The 22,033-nt window shown below is 54.0% G+C and overlaps 1 protein-coding gene and 1 long non-coding RNA gene across 7 annotated transcripts in view; one reads left to right on the top strand and one right to left on the bottom strand.

Moving 5' to 3' along the window:
• Positions 1–325: 325 nt before the first annotated feature.
• PEMT (phosphatidylethanolamine N-methyltransferase) overlaps positions 326–22,033 on the top strand; it is a 44,753-nt gene continuing 23,045 nt past the window's right edge. The window contains exons 1-3 of one of the 6 annotated variants that reach the window (XM_069810404.1): positions 1,363–1,508; positions 2,849–2,921; positions 4,499–4,606. In XM_069810404.1, coding sequence (XP_069666505.1) covers positions 4,514–4,606 — 93 coding nt within the window. In that variant the 5' untranslated portion in view covers positions 1,363–1,508; positions 2,849–2,921; positions 4,499–4,513. Of the gene's footprint in view, positions 433–1,360; positions 1,509–1,626; positions 1,866–2,848; positions 2,922–4,498; positions 4,607–22,033 lie in introns of those variants that run through there. The other 5 variants (XM_069810402.1, XM_069810401.1, XM_069810403.1 and 2 more) reach the window with 5 other exon arrangements.
• LOC138690559 (uncharacterized) lies at positions 802–1,692 on the bottom strand. The gene is made up of 2 exons (XR_011329361.1): positions 1,598–1,692; positions 802–950 (listed from the first exon to the last, which is right to left on the bottom strand). It is a non-coding gene; the product is annotated as an uncharacterized lncRNA (long non-coding RNA).

The following is a 22,033-nucleotide window of genomic DNA, read 5'->3' as shown; positions in this document are numbered from 1 at the left end:
CCTCCTCCCAGTCTGCCACGGCATCCTTGTCCTTTCCCAGCTGGCAGCGCTGGCAGCACCAGGACGTCCTCCCCCTGCAGCAGGGAGGACAGTTTGGAAAGGTTTGTCCCTGCTAATTCCCTCCCCGGGGGGATGTTTCCTCCTCTCTGAACACAGCCATCATTGCTTTCCCCGCTGTGTCCCCTTTGCCCTCCCTGCTGCCCCAAGCACCCAGCTGGTGGGACTCGCAAAATAAACATCCTCCCATCTGCTCCCGCGCCCCAGCCTGGGAGATGACAGAGGCGATAATTACACACTCAGCACAGCAAAATTATCCAGCGTGAGGGAGAAGAGGCCGGAAGCAGCTGGAGATCATCCATGGGACGCTGCTCCCACCCACGGCACCTTCCTGCACGCCTCATCCCAAACCAGCCTGGCACTGCAATTTATACTGTGAGTGTGCTTGTCGGGCCCAGGCGGGATGGGGTCCAGCCCTGGGCAAGCACCCTGAGTGCAGGAGCCGACCCTGCAGGCAGGGAGGTGGGGACGTGCTGCTGCAGCGAGGGGTTTGGAGCAGCAGAACTAAGGAAAGCCGGTTTCCCATGGGGCTGGGAGTCATAGCTGGCATCCCCTGGGTCTCCTGAAGCACAGCCTCCAAGGATGCCATTTCGCCAGGGAGGGTTTCATGTGTGCCATCACTCATGTACATTTTTGGTGCCTGCCAGGGCATGAGCGCTCGGACATCCCATCCCTTCCCCACTCCTGCGAGACCTCTGTGAGGAACGCTTGCAGCTCATCCATGAGGCTTCCTTTGTAGCAAACTCCTTTTTGAAGAAAATTTATTTCCCCCTCAAAGGAGGATCTGCAAAAGTGGATGGTCCATGCAGAGACCCTCAAGAGGTCTGCGGGGATGATACTACCCGATTTTCCATGCACGGGCAGGTCCAGGACTGCAGCCCATAAGAAACATCCTAGAGAGGAGTGAAGAGGAGAAATAATATTAGTAGGAATAAGAACAGCAATTAAAAAAAACCCACTACACCTGCTGAAGGGAGTAGGCGGCAATGAATTGTCCTTAAAATACATCCAGGCTCGATGGCTTTACCTTTTGCCCTGGAATGAGTAATACCGGGCACACAACATTTAATTTCCACAATCTTTCCGGTACCAGAAAACCACTTGGAGCCTGTTTTCCTCCCACTGGCCCTGGTGGGAGCGCTGAATACGGGCAGGGGGTACGGGCAGGGCCGGGCCTCTGCCCCCGCTGCAGCGCTGGCACCTCGGTTTCTTGCCCACTCTCCCCTCTGGGGCCTTCCCCCCCCCACTCCCACACACGGCCCCACGGTCAGCCCCCCCCCCCCCCCACACCGTGGCCCGGGGAGGGGTTGGCCCGACCCGCGCCGCGGTCCGGTTGCTTCACCGGGCAGGGTCGAAGTCCAAACGCCGGCAACAACGGGCCGCCCTCCCCGCCGCCGCGGCCGGACTCCACGCTGGCAGCCCGCGACGGAGGCGGCCGGGCCCGCGGCGAGGTCAGTGCTTCCCCGGTGCCGCTTAGGCCCGGCGCCAGGCCCGGTTCCCCCCCCCCCTCCTCCGTAACCCCTTACCCCCGCGCCGTTACCGGGGCCTTGCCGGCGGCGGAGGCGGGATGACGCTTTTCCCGTCAGCGCCACCGCGGGGTTCGGCCAGGCCCCGGGAAGAGGCGGGGGGGGGGGGGTTGGCGGTGGCGACCCCCCGGTCCCCGGCCTTGCGCCATGGCGGGGCGGGCCGGGCCCAGCGAGGGGCGGCGGGAGGAGGAGGAGGAGGCGGCGGCGGCGGCTGCGGCGGGCGGGGGCCGGCCCTTCCCGCGGGAGTGCTGCGAAGGGCTGGGCGGCCTGGAGTACGGCCAGGTACCGGCGGGGCCGGGGCGGCGGGGGGGGCGGGCGGGGAGCGCCGTGGGCCTGGAGCGCTGCCGCTCGGCTGGGGGGGCACGACACCGGACCCCCCCCCCCCCCCCAGCTCCCCCGCCCCGGCCTCTGCCGGTGCACATGGCGGGGCTCCGCAGAGCTGGTGGCCGTAACCCCCCCTGCTACCCCCTCGGACCCCGCGGACTCTCGGTGCCCGGGGAGCGCCCGCCACCGGCCCCGGCCCCGTTGCCACCCGGGCCGCGACGGCGCCGCACGCTCCGGCCACGTGGCAGCGGCTGCACCGGCACCACACGGGAGTCCCGTGGGTGCAGCCCACGGCTCGGCCGTGCAGCCCGTGCAGACCCTGTCTGGGTGCCCATGCCGTTCCCACCAGGGTGCCGGTGCAGACCCTGTCTGGGTGCCCATGAAGCTCTTGGGTGCCCGTGCAGCTCTCACCAGGGTGCCCTTGCAGACCCAGTCTGGGTGCCCGTGCAGCTCTTGCCCCGGTGTCCCTGCAGCTCTCGCCCAGGTGCCCGTGCAGACCATGCCCAGGTGCCCGTGCAGACCCTGTCTGGGTGCCTGTGCAGCTCTTGCCTGGGTGCCCATGAAGCTCTCACCCTGGTGTCCATGCAGACCTTGTCTGGGTGCCTGTGCAGACCTTGTCTGGGTGCCTGTGCAGCTCTTGCCTGGGTGCCCATGCAGCTAACACCCAGGTACCCATGTAGCTCTCCCCTGGGTGCCTGTGCAGACCCTGCCTGGGTGCCCATGCAGCTCTCGGGTGCCCGTGAAGCTCTTGCCCGAGTGCCCGTGCAGTTCTTGCCCTCCCTGACCTTGGGTCGCAGGCAAGCGGGCAGTGTTTTCCACCATTATTTATCCCCTGTTGGGGAGGAGGGGGCAAAGTTGAATGTTCTGTGCCTGTTACCTGGCTGTCCCAGCAGCTTGCAGAGACGCCTCATCCTAAGGGGCTCCTCTTTTATCCCTAAAAGCACATACTAGGCACAGGCCAATCCGCCTCCCGCTGGCAGCGGCAAATTTGGTTGTTGAGGAGGAGAGAAGAAGGTGAGTGCAATGTTAACGATGTTGCCAGCCGGGAGTTAGTAGGTCAAGAAGCTTTTGTTCAGCCCGTGCTGGCAGTGTGCTCAGCTCTGTACGAAACGAGAGGATAGAAGCTGTCCTAGTCCCACGGGTTTGCAACTGAAGCGGGACCAGACAGTTTGGCCCCAGCACCAGCAGTTCTCTGGGTGCCCAGGTTAACGGCTTGACAGCACTCGGTTTGAAGGGATGAGGTCTGATGGTGAAGGGCTGCTTGGGGGTGAAGGGAGGCGAGGAGAGGCCGGGAAGGGTAGGAATAGGGGGAGATGGGTCAGGATCAGGCCCTGGGGGCTGTTCCCTTCGTTCCTTGCCAGCAACTGCATCCCGAGGGCTTGGATGGAGGAGTTCCTGGGAGCTGGGGCGGTTTGAAGGCAGCTGCGGACCCCCGAAAGGTTCCCCCCATTTCCCCGGGGCTGTACGGCCTTTGCTCGTGCACTTTGCACTGGGGGCAGGACAGCACGGGAGCCGTTGCCAGGGCCTCTGCTCTTGGCTACAAGAGGTGCCAGGTTTAGCAGCCCCTCTCCATGAATCCCACTGCAGTTCTGATTCCTTCAAAGAACCCATGAGGAGCCAGTGGGAATTTCTCTCCCAGAGGGGCGAGGTGGAGCCGATGCCTTTTTGAGCCTTTCCTGTCCCCTGGCATCCGAAGGACTTGCAAACACAGCTGTGTTTGGGAAGCAAAAACCTTCCACGTCTCGATGTTGTCTTGATTCTGATTCAAGCGAGGGAAGGGCTTGGGCTGGGCTATTTTGTCTTTTGTTTTCAAAGTTTTTTAGGAAAAAAAAAAAAAAAAAGAAAGGCTCTGGCTGTTTTTCATCCAAATACCACTGCTGGGAGAGGGGGCGGGGAGGGAGAAGCAGCATGGCTTATTGCACGTAAAAATGCTGACAGTGTCAGGGAGCCGTCCTGGGAAAAATATCTCTTTCTTAAAAGGAGAAAGGGGGAAGAACAGTGAGCTTTAAGGGCTTTTTGTTGTTGTTGTCGTTAAGTAAGACAGGAAAGTCTTTTGCAGCTTCTTACAGTGCAAATGCATCCCCCCTCACTGTGGAGGGGCGTTGCATCACCCTTACTTTAGGGAAGGCAAGTTTGAGGCTGACACAGTCCATTGCTTGGCATCTCCACGCAGACCAGCAGCCCTGGGACAGTTCTCCGTCCCTGGGGACACCGAGGTGCTGTGAAACAGTGCTCCCTTTCCTGCGGCTTGGAAATGCGCTTGGGTTGGCAGCTGCCCCGTAGCGCTGGTTCTCGTCCTCACAGCAGCAGTGTCCTCGCAGTGCCTGTGTCCTTCTGGGCACTGCTGCAAACGTGCGGCTCCCCGAGAGCCCTGTGCCCCCGAGGTGTGGGGAGACAGCTTGGAGGACCCCCCACCCCTCTTCTTGGCTTTGCACCCTGACACAGCGTGTTGCTCGGGGCCGTTAAAAGATTTGTCCGCTCTCGCAGGGCAGCTGACGCGTTTGGTTTGAGGTGAAGTGCCCCGTATTCGGGTACAATGCCCGGTGCCCCTGCAGGAACCCGCACCCCCAGTAACTGGCTCTTCCCCCCAGGTGGATGTGACAGCCATGGCACGGCTCTTTGGCTACGTGGATGTGACCGACTCTGGCTTCATTGTGGCTGTCCTCTCCATCGCCTTCAACCCGCTCTTCTGGAATGTGGTAAGAGCTGCCTGCGCGCCAGCCACCCTGTCATTTTTTGTCTTCCTTTGCCAGCTACAGGGCGGTCTCCTTTGGCCAGCGTTGGAGGAAAAACCTCTTTTGGGGAAGTCTGCTGGGCTGGGTGGGGAGAGCAGTGTTCAGTTATTAGGTGTTAGAGGTGGGTGAGCAGGGAGCTGTGCTGCAGAGAGAACTCCTGGGGCTGGGGGTAGCTGTGATGGGTGTCACAGAGGAGGTGAAGGCGGGATCCCGTACGGGATGCAGAAGGAATTAGGAGCTGAGCTTGGGAGAGGGGGCAGAGCAATCAAACCCATCTTTCAGCTGCCTCCTGCCATACCTCCCACCCCAGCAGCCAGGCACTGGCCACCACTGGGACTGAGCATAAATGGCATTAACCCCCGGTGGGGGGCTGTGCTGTATATGTTGCCCGCTGCTTCCCCTTGAAATATGTTGGCAGCTGGTTATGTGGATGGTAGGAAGCAAAACCAGCCAAAAGTTAACCTGAAGAAATTCCCCCTCCATCATGCTGCAAAGTCTGGCAAAGAGCTGCAGAGCTGGCAGCAAGCCAGCCCCAAGCAGGAGCAGGGATACCTGTGCACGGGTGATGCTCGCTGTCCCTGTGGGTGCTATACCATCTGCTGGGTGCGATACCACTTTGGGAGCCGAGACTGGAAAAGTCTTTGCTGCCCTTTGCCACTGCGGTTTGCTACCTCCCTGCGAGAGCAGCAAGAATCGTTGCTGGCCCCATTTTGGGGAGTTGGAGAGCCAGTGTGCCGAGCGGGGAGCCCAGGCTGGCTGAAGGACGAGGTGACTCCCATCCCGCAGCACTGCTGAGGTGTGGGGTGAAACCTTCTCCCTGCGAGCGCTCATGGGAACGGGATGTCACCTCAGCCAAGATTCCCAAAACCGCCCGCCAAACCTCCCTGCAGGGATTCTCACCCTGGGGAAGTCTCCTCAAAAAGGCCTTATTTTTTCAGAGGGGGAGGACTCGGCTCTCTCTGAGTGCGGGGGCTCTTGAGATTGTCTCATGCTGGGCTTTGGAAAAGCGAGACTCTCCTGGCTGTGAGTCACTTTGGAAACCTCCGTCGGAGCTCTTTGTTGCAGCCTCCCTAATTTTTCATGCAACTCATTATTAAAAAGTCTCACGGTGCCTGAAATGCAAACTAGAATATGCCACATTATTTCGACTGCAGAGTCATCATTTAGCATAAAGAATCAATGAACAAGATTCAGGATGTGGTCTCTGGGGGGAGAGACCGGCTCCAGCGAGAAACTGCATAAAAGGGAAAGAAAAAAAAAGTACTTTATTAGCGTCTGCTGCTACGCCTGCGACTTGTGGGACGCCTGCAGCTTGGGAAATAGCATTGCTTTTTGGATCAAGAGTTTGGCTGCTGTTAAAGGACAGGGAAAGCTGATGTAACAGCAGGAAGTTCATTGCTCTGCGTTGCTGTTGTCCCCTTCCAGTGTCTGAAGAGCATTGCCGTTGGCGGCAGGTGGCACTGCAAGCAAGACGTGCAGGGCCTGTGCCTGGGAGCAGAAGGCATCTCTGCATGGGTTTGCAGTGAGCAACCCGAGCTGGTGTGTTGGTGGCAAGCTCTGGGGAGGTGAGCGTGGCACTAGATGTTTTCCCGGCTGTAACGGGCCGGGTGGCTCTCGCAGTCCAGGTGCCTCCGTCCATACGCTTGCTCTGCCCGGGTCTCCGAGCATCTCCCTGGCGTTTTCAGGCTCTGCCGGTCCCGGTGTATGGCTCGCAGCAGGCACTGCTGGAAGGCTCTTGCAGGGGGGGGCTGTGGGACCTGCAGCCCTGAGCAAGCCCCCGCTATCGGGTGCATTTTAGCAGGAGCGGCCCCAGCCATCCTTGGATTTTCCCTGACCTGCTTCCTTTACCTCCGCTCCATCCTTTTTTCCATGTGATCGGTGTCCCCTGCTTGCATCTAGCCAGCAGCTCTTCTTTCTTTCTCTGTATCCCTGCACAGGCTCCCTTTGTGTTTTGCTCTTCAAGTTCCTTCCCGGCAGCTGAGATTGCTTCTGCATCTGAATTACTTTGGGCTTGCAAGAGCTTTAGTGCAAAGAGTGGATTTCTGTGCCGTGCCAAGCACTCTCTGCTCTCTGTGCTTAATAAGTAATGTGGGACCCTGGTCAAAAACCCTCCTGTGCATGAAATTCCTGATTTGGGTAGAAATTGGGTGGGGATGCGTTGATTTAGTTCAGTGTCTTAATTCCCCGTTTTTGCTGAACTCTGGCCAGGTCTGCCTCTTGCAGAGTTTGGCGCCGGGTTGTCCTTGCTGTGCAGCGCCTCTGAATAAATATGTGGTGGGGAAACCCCGGCTCCGTGCCATGCTTGGCCGATGGAGAGGCACATCTTGAGGCTACGAGCATAGCGAGGCGTTTGCCCTGGTAAGCACCAGGCATGTTTCTTTGGGACAAAACCTGCAGGCTTTGGGGACGAAGCATGAACTCTGGAGGCTGTGGGGGAGCATGGCTCCGGAGAAAACCCTGATGCTCATCAGGTCGATTTATGTACTTTGGTTAAGAGAGCAATTTAGAGGACCAGAGCCTAAGTGGGGCAATTTGCAGGACTCCAGCCATGCTATGCTGATGCTGCCTCCTGTTCTCCGCAGGGGAGAAAAGCTCTCCAAGAACAGCCTCAGGACTCCCGATTCCCAGCTTCCTCCCTGCAAGCATGTGCCAGGGCGTACCATGAGTGTCACCCCAGGGTCACCCGCTGCGTTTCCCCACCAAACCCAGGGCTCGCGCCCCCTCTTCTCCTTCCCCTTCTCCATGCCAATTAAAATCCCACCTGTCCCCAGGTGGCCCCCTGGTTATGGCACAGCTTGGATGTGTTCCTGCACTATTCTCTGGGGTTTTTTCCTTTTTTTTTTTTTCCTCTCTCCTCCTCATGCTGTCTCTGCTTTCCCACCCGCCGTGGCTGTTATGAAAAGAGCTGCTGCGAGCTGTGGTCCCACATGAGGCAGGGCGCAGGCGAGGTCCCGAAAGGCAACAGCAGAGCCATTTTGGGGATGAAGTCACTTAAAACTCCCCAAGGATGTTTGACGTAGCTGGGAGACCTGTACCGCTGTGGGGCTGTAGAGGGGCACCCGTCGAGGAGTAGGCACATCGTTGGAGCCGTGCTGTAAAACATTAATGAGGTCAAAGCAGCAGAAACTTCAATAAATCCCATCTGTGTTTGGAAAGCCGCAGAAAGATGGGAGAAACTTCCCATCCCTTGGTAACTAAGGAAGGTATTAAATAACAGCTCCTTGGGGACAAACATTTTCAAGCCAGGAGACGCAGATAACCTGCATGCGGAAGGCTTTACAGAGCTCGCTGAGCCTTGGCACATGGGGAGGTTCTAGAAAGCTGGAAGGTTTCTGACACTCTCAATAGCAAACAAGCAAGTGGCATAGCCGTGAGCCAGGTAGTCTGACGTCTGTCACCATGCAAGTGAGTTTCAAGTGGGGAGCGCATCCATCAGCAATCCTTTTCTTGATTTGAGTGTCTTAAAAATTTACGGCTGGCGTCACGGACTGATTTAGAAATGGCACATCTTCAGCTGCCACCCGAGAGCTTGCTCCTCCTGTCACCTCCGGTGACCACCTCGAGACACCCATGCATCCTGCAGGAATCTGCAGGGTGAAACCTCAGATGTCATGGTTAGGAACAGGCTTAGCGTAATTTAGCATGATTTTAAAGAAAATAGATCCCATCAGAGAAACGTGATTTTATTGTACAAGGTTGCAGCTTTTCCAGTTTAGCGTTACAAGATCTCTGTTTTAAACTTCTGTCAAGAGTTTAAACTGCATGAGGTTTTGATTAAAGTAGTTGCACAGGGACCTGGGCTGACAACGCCTGGCTCCTGATGGATGTGTATCTCTTGGTTCATTTATTTTTAATTTCCCATCCTTTTCTCCTTCTTTGGAGACTGAAGGAATCTGCCAAGTGGATAAGAAGTGCTTGTGCCGGTGGGGAGGGGGGAGTTTGCAGGCGCTGGAAGCCCGGTTTCATCTACCTTTGACCAGTTCTTGCTAAACTCGGAGGAAGGTACCTGGCCCAAAACTTCCCCACGCTGCTGGGAAGTGGTCGGGAGCTGTCGGGATTCAGACCTCAGTGAGTCAAGCTCCAAGAAACCTTTTGGGGACAGGAGAAAACTGCCTGATGCTGGGGGATTTCAGCAGCTCTCGCTGTCTGTCTTGCAGAAGGGAAGGATTGAGCGGTGGCTTGATGGCGGTGTGTTAGCACCTTGCTGGGAAAAGGAAATTACAGGGTATGAAATGGCTGTGCAAGGGCTGGGGCTGGAGTGGCAGGCAGAGTCTCGTGGGGAGTACACCTCCGTTAGCTGAAGTTTGCAGGGTTGGGAAATGAATGAGTCGGATTGATTTGTTTTCTTTTTTTCTGGCCTTCAAATTCTGCAAACCTGTGAGAGTTTTGTGGGCTCCCCCGCAAACCTCTGCCTGTCTGCAAGCGCAGGTGAGAGCAGAAAAACAGCCCTCAACCATCTTCTGGAAAGTGCTTTTAGATCCTGTCATAGAAGCCACGGCACAGTGACGATGATTATCTGCTTATAACAGATGCTAGATCAATAGCGGGGCTTCAAGCTATGCTGCAAGGCAATTGACTGCAGAAAGTGTTTCTTTATTGGGGTAAAGCTGGGCTTGCAACAAGCTTGGATTCGCTCTTACATCTCCTGTCTTAAAATGTCACCACCAGCTCTGATGCCTTTCATCCTTTGTGCAGGGAGAGGATGCACATTATTTGTAATTGGACTCTCTACCAGGCAGCAATAGCCGTTTTCATTTTGTACAATGCCTAAGAGAGAGCGAGGGTTTGCTTTTTTTTTCTTTTCCACCCCCCCAAACAGCATTTAGTGGCAATTTTATTCCGAGTGACTTGGTAACGCTTCCCACTCAGGCGGCGAGGGCTTTGCAGCGATGCTGTAACGTGTGCGGTAAGTGGACGGCATCGATTCGCCAGCCGTCTCGTAACAGAGCGAGTCCTGGCCGGGTGTGTAACACCGCGCCTGTTTGGCTCCTAAATTTAGCTTTTCCAGCATGTCGGCACCGCTGCGAGCCACATAACAGGGACCAAAACTGGGTCGCATCCTCCGGCCTGCCGGCTGGAGTGACACAATTAGGAGCGCTGTCACCTTGAGGGAGAGCCACATCCTTCGTCCCAGCACCGCTTCCCTGCAGCCTCCCAGTTAGGGGTGGTGGTGTTTTCATCTAGACCCTCTTTAAGAAGCTGTGCAATATCTTTTTATGATGTCCTTGCAGGCTGAGCTGCCTGCCGTAGCGGGGGGAGGATCGTGGAGCCCAGCCTGGCTGGGCAGCTGTGAACTGAGATGCTTCATCTGTGTGTCGAGCCAGGCAGGATCTCAGCCCTCGGGGCTCCAGGCGAGGCGGTGGCAATCATTCGAGCAGCTGCCCGGCCACCGTGCGTGGGTACCTGCCAAGGCAGGGCGTGCTTGGGCGGCTGAACCGTTGCCGTGCCCGTTCCTAGCGTGGGTTTGGGATCCAGCCGGTATGCGACGTGCCTGCTCAGTGTTTCTCTAAACCCGAGGTCAGAATCTGTTTCTCACCTCACAGTCCCCTATGGATCATGGCCAAGCTGACCCAAAAAGCAACCTTCTTTTTTTAGCTTCTGCAGAATGCTTCTCTAAAAATGCTTCTCCCAGGGTGTTTGTTGTATATACTGGACTTTTCTTGTTTAGTGTTTTAAAAATAAACTGCGGACTGCTGGCAGCCCTGCTGGAATAAGTCAGCACATGCACAGAAGATGAAAAAATATATTTAAGCCAGGAGTCTTGTTTCCATACACAAGAGGATTATCTGTAGACCCTAGAAGTTGGGAGAGGCCCTTTTCTCTCTGTCCCACTCCATCCTTATCCTGCCATGCTGCTGCTAAACACTTTCTCCTGCTGATGAGGTGCTGCTCAAAGATGTTAATCTATGAAATGGCAAGTCCATGACCACCTGCATCCCACGGGACAAGGCAAAAAATGCAAAAAAGAAAGTAGTATGATCTGCCCAGACCAGGAGGTGTGGAAGACAGTGGGTCCTCCCGTGTGGCCCTGGGCTTTGGCAGCATTTGTGCGTAGTCCTGGGGCTGGGAGCTGCTGGAGCCCTGAGCGGGGAAACCCATTGCCTCCCCTGGGACATCGGCTGTCCGGGGGCCGGACGGGAGCTTCCCAGGTTGCGTGCCTGCTGCAATCACAGACGTGAGCTGGGTGTTTTCCAGCTGTTTTGACAAAGAAATGCAGAGATACGCAGTCTGCTGGGTGCTCTTGGGAGGTTATTTCCGTAAGGTCCGCTGCCCGGGTTCCATCATGATGCAATTGCATCTCCTGCGTGCCTGGAGACTCGTGGTGGGGAGGGAGGCGTTGGGGTTTCATGGTGGGGGTGCTGGCTCTGCCTAGTGGCAGGCTGGTGGCACACAGGGTTGGCACCCCAAAGAAAATGCTTCCTTGTTTTCTCTATTTTCTTCCCCCTTGATGAACTCCAAGGGGACACTTATCTCCAGTTGCTCACAGGGCAGTAGCAAATGGGTAGTAAATTAGATTAGTAAATCAGTAAAGCAAAACCCTCCTTCTCTTTTCCGCCTATATTGTGTCCCTGGTGACACAAGTAGCTGGAAATGGCACTTGGCAGGAGCATCCCACATCCCTGCTCTCTTGAGTGTGAAACCAGATAGTTCAGCAACCCGATGACAGCAGCACTTGGCGGGCACTGGTTCCTGGTAAATATTAGGAGCCTCATCTCAGTTAAAGCAAACAAGTATCCACACTCCCCCCAGGGCTGCCTGCCTGTGGCAGCTCCCTTACATTCCCTTTTCTAAGGCATCCTGACAAAGCTTTAAAACCCCAACCTAGAGAGAAATAGTTGATTTTTGGAAGCTGGTGCTGATGTATTACGTTGATGGAGGACATGAGCTATGGAGATAGAGCGTGCCTGGGCAGTGGCTTTGGTTGATATGTTGCAGAAGGATGGGTGCAGCGGTGCGCGGGCTGTTCAGAGCAAGGAGCTTTGATTTCGGAGGGTGGCCCTGACCCAGAGGAGGGGTTGTGGAGTGGGGTGAGAAATAGCCCTACCGAGCGAGCTGCTGCCTGATTTTTCTTTTCGCTGCCAAGCCATCCGAAGCTCCGTGCTTGCCCACGTGCAGGGAAAGAGGGGCAACTCTCTTAGAAAATTATGAATTTGGTTGCCAGAAAAGCTGGAAGCCCCAGGCTTGTGCATCTGCGTGTGGCTTCGTCAAACTCTTCCGATCTCCCAGCAAATGTTGGGGTCAGGGAGAGGAAGGCTGATGGGAGCTCTTGATTTTCCCACGTGTCATTAAAATCGTGAACCTCCAAGGTGCATTACCTAGTCGTCCAGATTTGGCAATATCTTGCTTGGGTTTTTTTTGCCTTGCAAAACCTTTTTTGTTCCCTCTCTTTACTCCTCCAGACCAGGGATGATGCAGCTGTGGGCTTGTTCTGGAGGTCAGGACGTGCGAGCTGCTGCTTTGTCTGGCTGAAGGGTTTTCACTTGCTGTCTGTGTAGGCACAATCATTTTTGGTGTGATCCTTTTTGCACTTTTGGGAAGAAAAAGCAGGCTGCGAGCAGCTCACACCCCTGAAGTGGGTGAAATGAAGATGGGTTTTAGCAATTTTCTCTGCCTTTGGCTGTTGTGGGGAAGCCTGACCGTCAGGGCTCACAGAACGCCTTCGTTGCCTCCTTTGTGCGGTGGGAGGTTTGCTCATTATCTGGTTTGTGCTTCGCTTATAAAAGAAGCTGTAATCGTAGCAGCTCCTTGCCATAAAAGCACAAAGACATTTTCAGGGAAGGAAAATGTACATGCAGCTTTTATGATCCTATACGGTACTCCTTCTGCCTACTTTTCTCACCTCCTGCCCTTTCTCCAGCATCAGCTCTGTGCCTGCCTGGTGCTCAGTGTGACCCCCTCTGTCTCGAGCCTCTCCTTTGCTATAGAAATTCCCCTTCTAGAAGGAAAAAGTTGAGCATCCTCCTCGTCACTCTTGTTGGGTGAAGAGAAGCAGGACCCCAATTCTCCCCGTGTACTTGGATGTTCCTATTCCTGCCCTCAGAGCTGTATTTTCTGCAGTGAGTCCGACAGCAGATGCTCAGTTGGCAAAATCCCATGGAGGGTTTTGAGCTGGGAAAAAAAACCCTGTCCATCCGTCTGTGACTACGGTGTATACCCATAACAGGACTGGAGTAATACCAAACCAGATCACCTTGGGGCACGTGTGGCTGTTCCTGTTAAAAACTGAATGACCTCAGACAAGATACAATATTTGTAACTACAAAGCATTCCTATTAAGTGCCCTTTCCTGCTTATTTTTACCAGCACATTGTTTTAATGACTGCAGAGTTACTCACTTGATTCCCAAGGCTGGAGAGCAGCAATGAGTTAGTTTCATTTCAACACTTTGTCATGCAATCATATTCCAGAGATTGATGTACTCGGAAACCAAAGCGAGTGCATTGCCCAACTGAATATTACTTTCCTGCCTGCACCCATCAGGTTTTGGTCCCTGGTGCGGATACGTGGGGATCCTTAGCTGGAAGGACTTTCTCAGCCTCCCCCATCCACCTCCGTGCAGGGCTCTGGTACAAATGCATGGAGCAAAAGACTGTAAAAGGGTTTGAGCACTGCGTGCAGGGCTCCTAAATGCATCTCAGCGTTGGGCTTTGAGGCTGCAAAAGGGGGAAGGAGCTCTCCTGGGGTGCAGATCACTGGGCCCGGGGATGATTGAGCGTTCGCTCGGCTTTTGGGTTACGTTTCTTGCGTTGAACAAATACCATGGGGCACGTGGTTACACCCGTCTAACACCCACAGGAACCCCAGTGATAACACCGGCAAGCCCGAGGGGTTCGATGGTTGTATTTAACCCTTCAGACTGTTATTACTTGTTGTGCCACGCGGTTTGAACATCTCATCCCCGAGGAGAGGGGAACAGAGCGCGCGGCTGCCCGCGTTACATAAAGATCAAATTGTCCCTCTCTATTGTTGGCCGTTGGGACGACAGCAGCATCGCAAACATGCGTGTCCTCGGCGCCGTGGGAAATGTTCCCCGGGGAGGCTTAACATGGAACGTGGAACGTGATATGTCGAGCAGCGAGAGGACGGGAGGCCCTCCAGCCAAAATCGGCGCTCCGCTGAGCGCGGCCGGTGCAACCAGTACCTCTTTTCCAACGAACTCTCACTACTCTGCGAAGGGGTATTAGATTTCTCTTGCATTTTGTGCTCTGCGAGGCGTATTTTTTTTTTTTTATCCCCCTTTTGCTGTTCCCCCTCCCGTCACAGCCCCTGGGGGAGCGATGAGCGAGTACACGCTGTCCAGAGGATGGGTGTGTTGGGAGTCCTTATTAGCAGACTTATTCCAGAGAATTAAACCCTAATTTCACAAAAGGGCAGCAAGAGAACGGCTGCAGCTCTGGGAGAAGCCGAACCAGCTTTGTGTGTTGTTTGCAAATGGCACAAGAAGTCCTGGTCCGAGGCTGCCGGTCCTTGTCATTGGGGTATTATGACCAAAAGAATAATTGCTGTGTTTCTTTACTATTTAAAACAAAAATTGCAAAGTAGTGTACAAGGAAACCAGCCATGTCTCCTCTACTGTGCTGTCACTTGTGCCTCCACTTGTTTTGTTTTTGGTTTTAGGCAGGGCTTTAAAAAGTTCCTAATCATCTTCCACTTCACCTTTTGACAACCCCGCTGCAAAATGTGACTCTGCGACACCAGTCATTGTTTCTCCCTGAATTAATTGTTGTGTGTAATTGCGACCTGCCGCAGGACGCTGTCTTGCTCTATTAAAAAGAGAAATGCTAATGAAGAACATTGGGTACCATATTACAGGAGAGCAAGGCTCGACTCGCTGGGACGTGTACTTGGCGTACTGTTATTGCCAGCCCGGGCAGAAATGGTGTTTCTGTCTCTCATCAGTCACTGGCTAATGATTGTAATTTTTACTTGCTGAGAAACTCTGGATATAATGGACTTCATTAACAGATACATGCGATGCTACCAGACCTGAATTAGGGGGAGAGAGGAAGAAAACAACCCCTGCGTGGAGGCAATTTTATTATTTATTTGTAGCAATAGGAGTCATCCAGAATTAGTGTCAGATTCGGCAGTGTGGCTAATGAGCTGGGCTGAGCTGGAATCCAAGCAAACCTATTAACGAGAGCAAACGGCAAAGATGATGCCCGGGTCTGAAAACCCTCACATCAAAGGCAAGATCCCAGGCAGCGCTGGGATGGCTTGGCTGCTTTTTCTTCCTCTGCGTGGGGCTGTGTGGTTGTGTGCTGATGTGTTTGTGTCTCGAGAGGCTTCTGCTTGCCGATCACCCTCAGCCTTTCTCCATCCCCTTCTCTCCTGCCAGCTCCTTCTTACTCATACATTGGGTGGACTGGAGCTTCTGATTTAATCTTTAAGACAGCAGAGCCAAAGTATTTCCACTCCCATCTGCTTGAAGAATTGCCCGACTTGCAGTCCTGCAGCATCCAGCCGCAGTTTTCGGTTGCGGGCAGGGGCACATCTGCAGGTGGGGACATGGTGACAGAGCTGGGTGCTCACGCTGGTACCTGAACACGTATCTGCAATTAAATGCAGGTCGTACAGGAGAGCAAAAAGGCACTTGAATTAGCTTCCATCTCCCGTATAGCTTTATATGGTCTCTTTGCAATGAATCAGAGGCTGCAAGAAATGTCAGAGTCGTTAGGTGACCTCAATCTCCTTTTACCTGGAGCCAGTGAAGGCTTGTCTCAGTTCCGTAAGAGGATATTTCTTACATAGGATGCACTTGCTGAAGACTGTCCATTTTTATTCCAGCTAGAATAACTGCTTTTTAATCAGGCTGACCTTATTTGCAACAGCGATAGCAATTTGAACTAGATGTTTGCAGCAATCGTTGGAAAGCTTTGAAGAGCGGGATAGATGCTTTGTGACAGAGATAGAAAGCTTTGTCCCCACATTTAAAACCAAACCTAAGGCGCTGAAGTCTGCAGCAAATTCAGAGGGACTTGACCTCATCGCTATGGATCTGCTGGGATCCAGGGCTTGAGTTGGAAATAACGCAATGGAGCGGAGGTGCGAAAATAGAAGGCAAGTCTTAAAAAAAAGAGAGGCGTTTGTCTTGTAACGTGGCATTTGTACTGAACGCTTGCTGACAGTGTGGTGCAGCAAAGAGCTTGTCTTTCTAAATCGATGCCAGTTCAAACATTGTCAGTGCTATTGTTGGATCGCTTTGTTTGAAAATGGGTCTTTTGGGTAGACGGCCTGTTTCAGTAAAGTGGCTGTGTGTATAACACTTCAAGCACTTTCCCCAGCTTTGCTTTTTTTTAGTGTTGCATGAGTAACAGGAAAAAAAATAAGCAAATACAGGATATGAGATGGGCAGAATAGTCTCACTCACCCAAGAGACTGACACACACCTTTGCTTCTGGTTGATTTGGGAAGGTGCCTGCTATGGACCGCCTGAGCAAAATCAGACCCGTTTTGCTCAAAGACAGTGCTCTGAGCTTCAGAAAAATGTATGAAAATACGAGGTTTGTGGTTTTCTGGATGGGACTGTGTGCAATGGATAGCTGAGTGTGGGCCAAGTCATCTGGGCATGGAAGATGAAAAAGAGACCGGCAAAACACCGGGCAAAATGCTTCACCATCCTGCGCACGAGATGCTCATCTGGCAGCGCTGGCCTTCCCTCTGGGCTCCAGCAGAGCCCCAAATACTTGTGCAGGGGGAGCCTCTGCCTTTCCCTAATCTCGGGACTTTAGTTTATTAGGTTGTATTACAGGATAAGAGGAGCTGGGTGGGTCCCAGCTGCTCCCTGTTCCCCCACGCAGCCCATGTCCCTCCCAGTACTTGGCCATCCCCACTGCATCCCAGACTAGGACCGGAGAGGTCTTTCCCCATCCCGTGCTGCGCTCTGGAGAAATCATTATTTCCCAGGTATTTTTTCCATGGGTTTTGTTGGCTAGGAGACCCTGTTTGGGCCGTGCAGGCTGATTCCCTGCAGCTGGAGCGCATCGACTTTCCCCTGCTCAGTCTTGGGGAGCTGCTCATAAGGGCTTCCTATGTCCACTCCCAAAATTAATTAACACAGCTCATTCTGGGTTACTCAAAATCACCTGCCTTCAGCTTCCAGCTCTTCGGGCATAAATCATGAGCTCCTTACCTTGAGGAGAAACTGTTCAGATTTTGTGTTGGAAATTGCTAGCAAATACAGCCCATATTGCGTGTCATTTTTGTTATTATTGAAGAGGAGAGGATGTGGCTCATGGAACATCGATGGACCTGGGCTGCCTTGGCATACGTTAAGCAGGGGCTTGTTTTTATTACAACCAGCTAATGAGATGGTACTTTGACAAATCACATAAACACTATTAGAGAAATGAAATTTATTATCTAGCTGTTGATCATGAGTGGATTCAAGGTAAAGGCTCATGTGGAGGTAATCTCAAGGGATGGCTTTGAGGTAAAGCGTACCTAGTCCTTACGAAACCCTTATCTGTTTACCTGCCGGCTTGTTTTGTTTCCCCAACTCAAGGCTGTTAGCTGAGGTGACCTGTGCCATTTCAGTCCAATTACTTTCACTGGGGATGGATGCGGGGGGGCCTTTATTTTTTAGGCTAAACTCATACATGGTAGAGGCAGGCTGGGTTTCTTTAGTAGTCATCTTTCCACTTCTAAAGAAGTGGAGCCACTTCTTCTCCCTGAGTCAAAGTGCTCAGACTAGACTCCATTGACCCCCTTGATGGCAGTGCACAGGCTTTGTCGGGGAAAAGTCACCAGAAGAGGCACTCCAGCTTGCTTTTCATCCTCTTAACTCACTCGTTTGGGCGATCAACATTGCAGGCAGTGAGGGTTTGTCACGCCGGCTTGTCTCAGCACTGCAGCTCCCCAGCCTGCCCCTTGGTTTTGGAGAGGAGCCCGCCCTGCTTTCCTCTTGTAGATAGTTCTCTTCTTCAGCCCCTTGGGTGTTCTCATTTTTTTGCAGCCTTTTGTGCTTTCCAAGGCTCCGGTTCCGCTGCGAGAGCCTGGAAACGTGTGTTTTTTCCCTCCGTGAAACTCCGTGTCACTTGGGTGTACAGCCCCGTCGTTCCAACTGGCTGTTCTATGCCGTAGTATCGCTGCGTAGCCAGTCTACATACTGAAACCCTCTCTCTCCGAAACCCCGCTGCTGTTTCTTTTGGCTGGAATAAACAACAACCCCCCTCCATCCAGAGCCCGTGAAAGGCAATGGAAAAGTCTTCCTTGAGTCAAATCGACGCCTTCCTTTCCAAACTGAAAGCCCTTGGCAGGCAGGGATGAGCTAAGCCGACCTCCTTGGCTGCAGCTTACTGACAGCTGTTATTGCCATCGTACCAGTGGGGAAAGGGAAAGGGGAAAAACTAACTGGTGTAGCCTCCTGGGGAGACCTTTCCTGGCCGAGCCAGCCTGTCCCCGTCTCTCAGGACACTTGTCAGGTCTCTGCCCATCAGGTCAGGGTGCCTGGAGCCTCCAAGCTCTGATGGGAGTCCCTGCCCTGCTCTGGCTCCACGGGCACGGGCTGTCACCCGTTGTCCCCAGTGCCTATTGCTCATCAGCAGTCCATCTCTGGGTCCATCTTTTCTTGGTGCATTACCATAAAAAAGACCTTTACAAGCTGCATGGGCAAAATCTCCGGCCTGCGTTGCCTTACAGCTCACATGAAACCATTAAGACGGTGCCTGTCTCTTCTAATACCACTTCAGTGTTTTAATTGCATGAACTGGAAGCTGCTGCTCCAGTACTTAGTGGGGGAACTTCGCAGGGCTTTAATCATTTGCTAAAAAGCTTTCAGGCTCCATTACCGTCTTATGGCTCTCTGTAATTGAGTGCCTGTGAGTTGAGAAGCCTTCAGAGAAATAACTCGGTCTCTAGATCAGGTAGTCCAGAGCCGCCGCGGCTCTTCCCAGTGCAGGCAGGAAGCAATTAAACAAAGTGGAGCCTGTCGGGGTGCTGGCAGGAGCTGGCAGCCTGCGACCGGCTTCCCCCAGGGTTCTGTGGTGGCAGGAGGGACAAGAAGGTGGTCTCATGGTCACCCCAAGTGCTGGCTTCTCCTCCTGCCTCTGGAAAGTGTTCAGCTGGGGACAGCTCAGCCTGCTTTCCCCAGGCGGCTCTGCAACGCCAGCTTGACATGGTTTAGTGCTTCCCCTGTGGCACCCAGTCCCAGCCAGTCCTGGAGCCGGTGCCCACCTCGGCTGCACCCTGCAGACGGGTCCTGGGCCATGGGCTGCACTGGGAACGACAGGGATGAGCAGCAAAGGGACCCCGAGCAGCGCTGCGGCAGGACGGAGGGGCTGCAGCAGGCAGGGCTGGGTTTGGGATGAGGGCTTGGGGAAGGCTGGGTGACGGCTCGGATGGGCAGAGGTGGGGACGATGCTCCCACCCTGCCAAAGGGACAGCACGTGGGATTAAGGCTGCTGTATGATCAGCTGGCCCCAGCGGCGGAGAGCGGCTGAGAACTGGTGGCTCATAACATATAAGAGATGGTGGATGAGGGATGCACGAGAGACTGGCCCGCTAAAGGCTGGAAGAGGGAAGATACCCGTTGTCCGCCTCATCTTGGGAATCACGGCGGATGGACGCGTACCGACCGGCGATGGGTGTCACGGCGGGTGCAAGGGAGTCACCGCAGCCCTAACGCACCGCTGCCTGCCTGCCAAGCCCTGGCCACGGGCTAAACCTTGTGGGTTTAGGGCACCTTCCCGGGGCCACGCACCCACCCGGGGCTGACCCGGTGCTCATCGGCAGCGCAGGGAAGGCAGTTCTGCTGATGGGTGCTTCGTATCCCCGCCACTGCTGCACCGGGAACGTGACTGTGGGGAGGTGACGGCTAATTGCTGCAGCGAGTCAAGGACTGTTTAAGCAGCTAATTAATTCCTCCTAATCAGCCCTTGATCTGTTGAAAACTGCATGGCATTATCTCCTCTGCTGCAACACCTTGATAATTCCTGTCTGAATGGCCTTCACGGAGAACATATTTAAATAAACTCAATAGAGATTTCAGACAGATAGCAACTATAATTACCAGCTTGTACAAATTAAACCGTGGTTTGTTCTGTTCTTTTTCTCCTGCCTTCGCTGCCCAGAGCTCCTGCTAATCATGTTCTTGCTGCCAGTGGCACACCAGTCCCTGGGGCGTTTTCTGCACATGCCTTCGGAAAGCCTGTGCCAGTGGTGGGGTGGGTGCTCGGCGGGCTGGTGTTTTGGATGAGGCTGCACATGGGCACATGCCAGCCTCGGCTGGTGTTGTTCCTGTGCCAGGGGCTCGGTGCTGTGCCAGCGAGCGGCAGGAACGGCACCTGGACACCCCTCGGGGCTGCCATGCACGATCCTCCCCAGGACCAGCCCTGCAGTTTCCCCTCCCGTCTCTCCTGAGGTTTCTCCTAGAAAAGCAAGATTTTTTCTCACCTAGGAGCAGCACGAGCACTCGGACATTTGCCTTGAGTGACTACAGGAGCCCAGGCTGGAGCTTTCAGCCTGGCCATGGTGTTCAGCCGGCACTATCGGCGATTCCCTACCGGCACGTGGGCAATAAACCATCTGCACTAAGCTCTGCCGACTGCAGAGGGGCTCGAGCACGGTTCGTTAGGAGGGATAAGGTCAGACCACCCTCATTTCTTCCGCGGTCACTTGGACAGCCAGAAAGGCTGGCTCCTCTGGCATTCGGCAAAGGTCAGCCAGCCCCAGCGCTCGCAGGCGGGTAGTGGACGTGCATTTACATTGCAGCCTGCTCTGCTGCCGGGCTCTGTGTTGGTTCTGCTTCCCTGCTCGCTCCCAGGAGCACCACAGTCAGAGTTTGGGTGCTCGGGTGTATCTTTTTTCCTCCCTTTTAGATAAATGCAGCAGCTGCAAGCAGGGTTGTTTTCCAGCATCCAAGCAGTGACAGAGAATGTCATTACATTTTAATGAGGGATTCCAGCGAATCAGAAAGGAAAAATGGATTTTTCATAACAGGGGAACAGGTCGGTGCTTCTGGTCCTCGCAGGTGAAATAAGGGTAACATCAGGTTTCCTGCCCTTTCATCAGGTTACGGGCTAGGCAGGGCACGTCTGCCCCGATGGGAGATGCTCATACGGAGCCAGCTAAGTCCAGAGCCAGGGTTTCTCCTGCCCCAGCACCTGCAGGAGGACGTACCCCCACGGCTGGCCTAGGAAAGGCCAGACTGAAGGAGAAAGTTAAAAAGTTTGCTCAGGTCAGTTTTGTCTGAAGGTTTTTTTTTTTTTACTTAGGGCTGAATCATTTGTGCATCCAGGGCTCACCTTACCCACGCACATCTTCTTGGGACTGGGGTGCAGACATGCCCTGGGGAGCTGATTGTTCTTCCTCTTGGCTTTTCATGAAATTTCTGACTTTTGGGTCCCTTGGTGGGCTGCTTCCTAGACCCCACATGATGGGGCAAAATCCTTCATGATGGCAAATACTGCAAGACAGGGATGGTGAAGGTAGCGTATCCTATTCACTGCCATCTTTTCTACAGCCCAGACTTGGGCACTGAATATTTTTATGCCAACAGTTTGGGCAGGGCAAGAGCATCCCCAGAAGTGGGCAGAGCATGCCCCTGAGTGGGCAATGGGTCCAGGATTTCCCGGGATGAGGGCACAGCCCCTCCATCCTGCTCCCTGGAGAACTGGGAAGGAACTGCTTGCCTCAACCCTCCGGTGCCTCAGTTTCCCTTGGGTTGAAGGGAGCTGCTAATCCATCCCAGCTTCCCAGGCATGCCGCAAGGCTCAATTCACTCGTGCCCACACCGTCTTCTTCAGATACTATGGCAATGGGGCAATGTGAGGACGTAGATCGGCTGATTAGCACTGAGATGCAAAATGTCCCTTAGACCTGAGCCTTTGGGCTATCTGGTTTCGTTCCCCATCTCTGGGGCGAGCCAGATATAGAAATGGAGTCACGCGAAACAGCACAGAGTCTCTATTTCAGAGCTGGGGTTGAGCAAATTAAAATGTAGCGTGTTCAAAAGCCAGCTTCCCTGGATGGCAGACAAAAATAATCAATTTCCTTGAAACAAATACTAAATATTAATGAGAGGCAATGGTCTGCCGTGCACACAGAGCTGTAAAGAGCATTTCCTGTTGATCAGCTGTGGAGACACGTTGGTGAGATGAAATTGCCTTTCGAATGGTTATTTGTGGCCCTTCTCGAGGTGGCTCGGAAAGGTTTGCCTGCCCAAAAAAAGAAAACTCAGAGCATTTCCATTTTGCATCTGGGCAGCCACTGGGAATGCGTGCTGGTGCTTTCATTTTTGTTTACGCACTTGCCCAAGCGGTTGGGGAGATGGCTCGGTTCGGTTATGTAGAAATCAGCCCTGAATTTACGTAGAGGAGGCGGCGATTCCCTGGGAACATCAGCCGGCTGTGTCTGCCCCCGACGAGCGCCGAAACGGCCTGCCAAAGGCAG

The sequence above is a fragment of the Haliaeetus albicilla genome, chromosome 22 (genome assembly GCF_947461875.1).
Source record: "Haliaeetus albicilla chromosome 22, bHalAlb1.1, whole genome shotgun sequence".
In the NCBI taxonomy this organism is placed as follows: domain Eukaryota; kingdom Metazoa; phylum Chordata; class Aves; order Accipitriformes; family Accipitridae; genus Haliaeetus; species Haliaeetus albicilla.
This window is presented reverse-complemented; position numbering and strand designations above follow the sequence as displayed.